Source organism: Myotis lucifugus, unplaced genomic scaffold (genome assembly GCF_000147115.1).
Source record: "Myotis lucifugus unplaced genomic scaffold, Myoluc2.0 scaffold_6, whole genome shotgun sequence".
Lineage (NCBI taxonomy): Eukaryota > Metazoa > Chordata > Mammalia > Chiroptera > Vespertilionidae > Myotis > Myotis lucifugus.
In genome coordinates, this window is record NW_005871054.1 from 327,283 (window position 1) to 336,338 (window position 9,056).

Genomic DNA, 9,056 nt, shown 5'->3' on the forward strand with positions numbered 1-9,056 from the left:
TAATAGATTGCTTGTCTCCATTTTGTTTAATTGGTTTTCTGCATTTTTGTTTTGTTCTTTCATTTGGAACATGTTTCTTCTCATTTTGGCAGAGTTCCCCACCCCCCATGTTTGTTTCTATGTATTAGGTAGAGCTGCTAGGTCTCCCAGGCTTGATAGAGTGGCTTAATGTAGTAGGTGTGCTGTAGAGTCCAGTGGCACTCCAAGTGCACCCCTTGTGTGGGCTATGTACACCCTCTTGTAGTTGAGCCTTGATTGCTATTGGCATGTCAGTGGGAGGGATTTACTCATGGGCTTACTGGCTACAAGGACAGGCTGTGAATACATGGTGGAGGGTCAGCTGTGCAGGAGTCCACCTTATGGAGTAGGATTTACTTCCGATGCTGCTGAGTCTGCCTCTTGAGTGCGTCACTTGTGGAGGTGGTTGGGTAGTGCTTCATTGTGATCTACAGCTGTTCATGGGTGCCTCCTGGGAGGTGCAGGCCAATGTCAGTCGCCACTTATGTTCTGTCCAGTGCCTCCTGACATGAGCTACAAAATGACCTGTAGATGACTGCTGCTTGTGCTGGTCTTAGAAATGCTCAGGAGAGACCCAGCTGCTGCCACTGGTATTGGGCCTGGGGCCACTTAGCAAGAGGTATGAAGCATGTTGAGGCCAGATGCTGCTTGTTTAAAAGGTTTTAGGAAAGCCTGAAGCATGAGCCAAGACAGGCCATTCCTATGGGAAAGTCACTGGAAACAGCTTGAGTGGGCCTGCAGGTTGGGTGGGGCAGAGTCTCAGGGAATCATGGGGCCTGGGGACCGAGAAGACAGTGACAGCCAGGTTGATGGAGACTCAGATATGGCACCTGTCTGACATCTCTGTGCAGGGAGAGCTAAGCAAAGGAAAAATAGCCTCTGCCAGCACTTCTGTCTGGGAGAAAGCTGCCCCTCTAGCTCTCGACCTGATGCCAGACAATTCAGTTCCTCCTTGTATATCCCTGGAGCCTTTCAAGCTCTGCCCCAGCGCTGGAGCTCAGAGCAAGTGAGTCAGAGTAAGTCCATGCTTGGGCCCTTTATTAGGAACTGCCTAGGCCCGGCTGGTGTGGTTCAGTGGTTGAGCATTGATCTATGAACCAGGAGGTCACGGTTCGATTCCTGGTCAGGACACATGCCTGAGTTATGGGCTCAATCCCCAGTAGAGGTTGTGCAGGACCCAGCAGATTAATGATTTTCTCTCATCAATGTTTCTATCTCCCTCTCTGAAATAAATAAAAATATATTAAAAAAAGAAAAAAGGAGTTGCCTGGGATTCTAGCAGTCCTCTGTTTCACTCAGCCACAATCCCTTCCGGTTTTTATAGCCAGAAGTTTTGGCAATTTCTCTTCCTGGCACTGGAACCCTGGGTTGGGGGGCCTGGTGTGGGGCTGGTATCCCTTTCTCCTCAGGTGTGTTGGACCAGCCCAACCCTTTCTGTGTCTCCATCCCTCCTATCAGTGTTGATGTGGCTTCTTTATATCCTTAGTTGTAGGACTTCTATATTTCAGGTGGTTTTGAATGGTGGTTGTTCTGTAGTTTAGTTGTAATTTTGAGGTGGTTGTGGGAGGGTGTCAGTACTGCCCAGCTTGCCTTTTGTGTTGATCTTATCACAATCTCTACATCTGAAGTCAGTGTTTCCTTTCTGGAATCATGTTTTCAGAATCTTTTACAATTTGAGTTACTTTTGCATTTTATAAGTGCCTTTTATTAAGATGGACTCCTGAAATAAAGTACGATACATAATTTAGCCAGTGTGGACTATATGAGGTAAATCCTCCCTTAATTTGGACTCTGAATTTATTTATTTTTTTCCCCTCTTGGATGACAGGGACTCATGGCCTTTTCTCATCACTAATCCATTCAAGGATGGGGGGGGAAGCACCTGAATTTAACAACATTTGCTATCTCAGTTAAATTACCTACTAGTTTGGATTTTATCGCTTTGGGTTTGTAACTTTTTAGAAAGTCTTATACTTCATGACTATAGCTTTTAAATCTGAATGCTAGATTTTACTTTTATTTGCTTTTTAAAATATATTTGTATCGATTTCAGAGAGGAAGGGAAAGGGAGAGATAAAAACATCAATGATGAGAGAATCATTGGTTGGCTGCCTCCTGCATGCCCCACGCTGGGGATCAAGCCTGAAACCAGGTATATTCCCTGACTGGAATCAAACTGTGACCTCCTGACGCTCAATCACTGAGCCATTTCGGCTGGGCAGATTTTACTTTAAACCCATTACATTTCATCTTGCAAGGCTTGAATTATCCTTCCAAGTTTTCTGGGTCTTTCAAAATCATTATGTTGATCTATATTTTAATTATCCTTTCAGCTTTTCCTTTTTAAGTGTGCCCTCTGGGTCTTTCTCAGAATTAGTGATTACAAAACATTCAGTAGGGCAGGGCAGGTATGGGATCCAGACCCACAGCATGAAGGCATCCTTCTGTGATTGTTCATTGATGACTCATTTATAGACATGCTTATGTTACGCCAGGCAATCCCAAGAGGTTCTAGGTTACAGAGAGAAATTATTAACATAGCCCCGTGGTCGGCAAACTGTGGCTCACGAGCCACATGCGGCTTTTTGGCCCCTTCGTGTGGCTCTTCCACAAAATACCACGTGCAGGCGCGCACCTACAGTGCGATTGAAACTTCGTGGTCCATACGCATTAGTCGGTTTTTGGCCTGGGCAAGTCTATTTTGAAGAAGTACTGTTGATATTTGGCTTTGGCTCTGTTGACTAATGAGTTTGCCGACCACTGACATAGCTTCATAGACAGGAGGAGAGATCCCATTTCAGTGGGACAAACATGGGAAAGTCAGTAAACCTGTGATTAGGAGGGGTAATGAGGATTATATACAAAGGGTGATCAATTACAGAGGAAGGTACTATTAGGATGTAGTCAGGAGTTTTCATAGTGGCAAGGAGACATCAGAAAGTTTACTCTTTGGATGCCTTGCTTAATCAGTTACAATTCTTTGTTAACATTTATGCATTAACAATTTCTTCCTTGTGCTATCTTTGTGCAAGGGGTTGGTGGGTGGATAAGGGAAGGAAGAACTTTCTTCTGTATATAATCCTTATTACCCCTCACAGAGTAATTGGTTTTCTCGTTTGCCTTTCCCACTTAAATGAGATATCCTGTAGCGCTGTTTCATTCATCTCTGTAACCTTGAATCTAAGTGCCTGGTGTAGTGTAAGCATTTTCATAATATTTTACTGAGCAGATCTAAAGTCTTTTGGGCTCTCAGGCCAGTACTTTGAACAAAAAAAAAAAAGAATGAAGCTGTTGTGACTTGTTTTCATTTGTTTTAGATAAATGATGTTAACTTTATTTGATTCATTAACTTTTCCCCTGGAGCAGTGGTCGGCAAACTGCGGCTTGCGAGCCACATGCGACTCTTTGGCCCCTTCAGTGTGGCTCTTCCACAAAATACCGACTTCTGTGCATGGACCACGAAGTTTCAATCACACTGTAGGTGCGCGCCCGCACGTGGTATTTTGTGGAAGAGCCACTCTCAAGGGGCCAAAGAGCCACATGTGGCTCGCGAGCCGCGGTTTGCCGACCACGGCCCTGGAGTATGTTAAATTACAGACATTATATTTTACTCCAAGCATAGGTTGGTATGCATATCTATTTTCCTATGTAAACATTTATCACATCTAGCAAAACTGACACTAAGGCCTCAATATTATCTAATATCCTGTCTGTATTAAAATTTCCCCCCAATTTGAATTTAACAGCTCTTTGTCCGCTGGAAAAGAAAGTGATTTCACTGAGTGCTCCTGAAGCAGTTTTTTTTTTTTTTTAATTTTGCCATTTAAAACAAAGAGGATCAATGCCAAGTTCACAGATATACTCCAGAACTTTATAATCTCCTCCCTATAAAGGCTATTGCATCTTTTTTTTTTAAAATATATTTTATTGATTTTTTACAGAGAGGAAGGGAGAGGGATAGAGAGTTAGAAACATCGATGAGAGAGAAACATCGATCAGCTGCCTCCTGCACACCCCCTACTGGGGATGTGCCCGCAACCAAGGTACATGCCCTTGACCGGAATTGAACCCGGGACCCTTCAGTCCGCAGGCCGACGCTCTATCCACTGAGCCAAACCAGTCAGGCAAGGCTATTGCATCTTGATCTTCACTTGTCTTAAACTTCAAGTCCATTTATTTTTACAGTAACTATAAGTTTCCTTTCAGTTTTTTTAGACCCAGAATTTTAATATAGTAATTTAAATGAGTATTTGTTTTTGGTGTTTAAGTTTAAATGGTGAAGTGTGGCAAATTGCTTTTAAAATGAATTTTATGAAAGTATTTTGAATCATCATCTTTACATTGTTTTCCCTAGGATTAAGATAATACTTTCCAGAGATGGTTAAAGTGCTATTTTGACTGGTAGTTATCTTAATTAGATCCTTTCAGTGCATTCCATGATGCTAAAACATGCTAGCAAATGGTATTGTCTTATGTGTGAGTGTTAAAGGGGTGTAAGGGCAGTAGCCTTCCTAATCAAGTCAACCTGTTTATGCAATCATTCCGAATGTTTTGCACAATTCTAAGAATGGTAGTGAGTATGAAAAGTATGACGTAGTTCCTAATCTCAAAGAGCTGTGTAATATTGGTAGCATAACATAAGCTAAATTGTAGGCACTAGCTTCTTTTCTGGACCTTCAGGTAGTTGGCAGTTATCATGCAATTTAGTAGTGTGAGCACTGAGGGCTAATGTTTCCATATCAAATCCTGGTCGTTTCTGTATACACATGTAAACAAACTAAACTGTTCCCCCTCCTCCTGCCCCTTACCCCAACTCTAACTTAATGGAATTGTTTGGATTTCTTGATTATTTTATAATAGTGGGACACAGCAGGCCAAGAAAGATTTCGAACAATCACCTCCAGTTACTACAGAGGAGCCCATGGCATCATAGTTGTGTATGATGTGACAGATCAGGTAAGTTCCAGGAGGAAATTGTGTTACAGCGACCAAGTAGGAAGTTACTATTTGATAAATAGCCACCCATTTTATTTATATGGACAAAAACTTTGTCCACTTCCAAATAAGTGAATCACATAAACATTATTTGGGCATCTAATGAATTGATTAGCTAAAATGTCATATTATTTTCCTTAAGTAAATAGAAAATTTAGTATTTGGTTTTACATTTGCTTTCATGGACCTTGGTTATATTTATTATCAACTAAAAAACTGATCGTTTTGGCAAGAGTTTATAGTGAGCTGTAGTTATTTGGCTTATACCATGTTCTTGGTATTAAATATTAACGAATTTGCCTAGTAGTTAGACTTGTCAGAATTGCCAAAAAACAAGATTATGAGTCTGCCTGTGGAGGATATTCTCGATAGGTTGACCTAGAGGAAGATAAAGAATATCTGAAGATTAGCTTTTAGAGAAGGGGTGGTGGGGATATAGGGATAGCGTGAAGAATGTACTAGTAGTCCAAAGACCATAAGAATTGATCAGAAAATTAGAAAATTTCAAGTTTTTTTCTATCAAAGAATAAAAGATAAGTGTTTAGAACTTATTTTTCTTGTAGCAAATGTTAAGTGTCACTTCAACTATGATATAGCTAATTAAGAGATAACTGGAATCATAATACTTTAGATTCAATGCCTTGAGAAGTATTGGGTGAGTGATACAACAGGAGAAAAATGACGCTAATTTCAAATCTCATGTCATTACCATGAAATACTTAAAAATAAAAAATTTCTTCTCATTAATATGATTGTGGTAAAAAAAAACACCCCCCCAAGCATCTTTGGACCCATTTATTTAATATCTTTTGTCTCTAGTAGTAACAATCTATTCATAAACCAAAATAATCAAATTTCAATTCAAATTTATCAAATTTGCTTGAGCTATAGTTTGATGCTGAGCTGTATTTCTCTGTCAAATAAGGTATTTTTATCCTCAAGCCTTCAAATTCTAATTTATTTAGGTAAGGATAGTCATTGTAATATTATCAGTTTACTTCTAAGCCAGCACTATAGTAATTATCTTATAGCTAGAGTTGCTTCATTAACTCTTCTTAGGTTAAGAAAACACTTTTATCACTTGCTTCATTAGAACAGTTGTTATATTATAGAACAGAGCTATATTATCATCCTTAAAAATGTCTGTCTTCTTAGGAGTCCTTCAATAATGTTAAACAGTGGCTGCAGGAAATAGATCGTTATGCCAGTGAAAACGTCAACAAGTTGTTGGTAGGGAACAAATGTGATCTGACCACAAAGAAAGTAGTAGACTACACAACAGCAAAGGTATGTTTAAAGTTGATTTTCAAACTGAATTTGAAGGCACTGAATTTGAATTATGTAGTGGGGAGTCATGCAATGATCACAACCACCTTTTGCTTTTAAAATGTGCACTATAATACTTTGAAATGACAATTTTTTTATGGTGTCTGTTTGGATTCAGTGAACTTAGTCTTTCCTCACTGCGCATTTTAGACAGAAATGCACTAAAAGTGAAAAAGATTTTTTCAGTGTTAATTGTGCTTTATTATTCTCTTAGGAATTTGCTGATTCCCTTGGAATTCCATTTTTGGAAACCAGTGCTAAGAATGCAACGAATGTAGAACAGTCTTTCATGACAATGGCAGCTGAGATTAAAAAGCGGATGGGTCCTGGAGCAACAGCTGGTGGTGCAGAGAAGTCCAATGTTAAAATTCAGAGCACTCCGGTCAAGCAGTCAGGTGGAGGTTGCTGCTAAAATTTGCCTCCGTCTTTTTCTCACAGCAATGAATTTGCAATCTGAACCCAAGTGAAAAAACAAAATTGCCTGAATTGTACTGTATGTAGCTGCACTACAACAGATTCTTACCGTCTCCACAAAGGTCAGAGATTGTACATGGTCAATACTGACTTTTTTTTTATTCCCTTGACTCAAGACAGCTAACTTCATTTTCAGAACTGTTTTAAACCTTTGTGTGCTGGTTTATAAAATAATGTGTGTAATCCTTGTTGCTTTCCTGATACCAGACTGTTTCCCGTGGTTGGTTAGAATATATTTTGTTTTGATGTTTATATTGGCATGTTTAGATGTCAGGTTTAGTCTTCTGAAGATGAAGTTCAGCCATTTTGTATCAAACAGCACAACCAGTGTCTGTCACTTTCCATGCATAAAGTTTAGTGAGATGTTATATGTAAGATCTGATTTGCTAGTTCTTCCTTGTAGAGTTATAAACGGAAAGATTACACTATCTGATTAATAGTTTCTTCATACTCTGCATATAATTTGTGGCTGCAGAATATTGTAATTTGTTGCACACTATGTAACAAAACAACTGAAGATATGTTTAATAAATATTGTACTTATTGGAAATAATATCCAACCGAATGGTGATAAGTATTGTTTTAATTCTTATGGTTAAAGGGAAAGAGAGCCTTGCATTATTCCTAAAACATCCATTTGTGTGTGCAACCAGGGCATTGTAGACCTACCTTAGAGCAGCATCCATTATGCTTTCCAGATAATATACCTAATAAATGACCTAGGGAAGCTTTCTGCTGGGTAGGATTTTACCCAAGCTTAGTGGTTCAGGGAGATTAAATTGTATGCAAAACAAGTTTAGGATGTATGCTATATAGTCTGTTATTTTCGATCCTTCTCTAAAACCATCTGAAATGGCTTCATTAATCAATACTTTAATTCTTTTATGTGCTCAAGGTGCAAAGTATCACCTTTCCTTAATTGGCAAATGATCAGACTAACGCATGTGCTAATATTTCTTCCGTGCTCGGGGTCAGATGACAACTATTTTATCCTCCACAATTGTGTAACAGGTTGGAGGAGAGGTAAAGCATTAAAGTAGAAAGAAGGAAAATTTTACTATTTGATTGCCCTAATTTTAGAAATGTCCCTAATAATTAATTGAAAACATGAACGTTAGATGGGAATAAGTGAGAGAAATATATTTATTTCCATGGAATTTTGCACATGTGAAAATTTTGTTAAATAGGACCTTAAAGATTCTAGGGTTTGTTTTTATTGTGAGAAACAAAAATCTTTTGCTAATACTGGCATTTTAAGGTAATAGAAATCAAAGACTGTTTTCCTTGGGGTTGAAGGTAGCCGCCAAAATATTCTTTACTTAGGGGCTTGGGATGTGGTTGTTGGCAACATATTTTATGGTGGGGTCTTGAATTCAGTGATAAAATTTAAATTAAAAACAAGCCAAAAACTAAAGGTTTTTATTTTTATTTTCACTAAACAGGCAATTGAAACACATGGTACAAAAATAAGTGGTAAGATTATTGTAAAATGAAATGGACAGAATATTCCATTTAATTTTCCATCTATGAGAATTTCACAATAAAATCATAGTTTTACTTTGTATTATAGATGTGCTTGTTGGATCTATTCATCCTCTCATAAGGCAACTGAACTCAAATTACCAAATTGTTATTTGGGTGAAGATTTTTTAAAAAATGTTTCAAAAGGTGTTTGGTTTTTTTTTGCTTTACAATACGGTATAAAGGGGGAAATAATTCAGAAACTATCTTCCAAAGTAATAAACGATACAAATGTTAGTGTGACAACGTGCACTTCAGTTTTATACAGCAAGTTGTTCAAACTGTCAGTTTATTCTTGGTGAGTTGGCAAAAAACATGATATGAATTTAAGATATAAGCATATTTACATACTTAGTTTTGAAATTTTTAGTGTTTTTTCCCCTATGACAGTCAAGAATGGAATGGAGTGAACCTAAGCAAGATGTTTCAGCATGCTCCATTGTTTGCTTTTATTAATATGCCAATAAATGCAGTCTTGGAAAAAAAATCCCATTCCTACCCCCTTTTCAAGTACACCCATTTCAAGCTACTATGGGCTTTTATCTAGTCACTTGTTGAACTATAAACTGTAAGTGGCTGCCATGAATTAGCTTATGTAAGAGTAAGCTAAATCTAAGCAGTGCAGTCTCTGGGAAATCCTTGCAGAATGATAGCTTTTCTGGTCTAAGCAGTAACTTCCTATTCTTTGACCTTGGATTGAAATTTCCTTCAGCATACATAAC

General features: G+C 38.4%; 1 protein-coding gene across 1 annotated transcript in view; it reads left to right on the forward strand.

Annotated features, from left to right (window-relative positions):
- Positions 1-8,382, forward strand: part of RAB1A (RAB1A, member RAS oncogene family) — a 36,463-nt gene extending 28,081 nt beyond the window's left edge. The window contains exons 4-6 of the mRNA XM_006083274.3: positions 4,879-4,974; positions 6,169-6,300; positions 6,554-8,382. Coding sequence (XP_006083336.1) covers positions 4,879-4,974; positions 6,169-6,300; positions 6,554-6,751 — 426 coding nt within the window. The 3' untranslated portion in view covers positions 6,752-8,382. The remainder of the gene's footprint in view (positions 1-4,878; positions 4,975-6,168; positions 6,301-6,553) is intronic.
- The last annotated feature ends 674 nt before the right edge of the window (positions 8,383-9,056 follow it).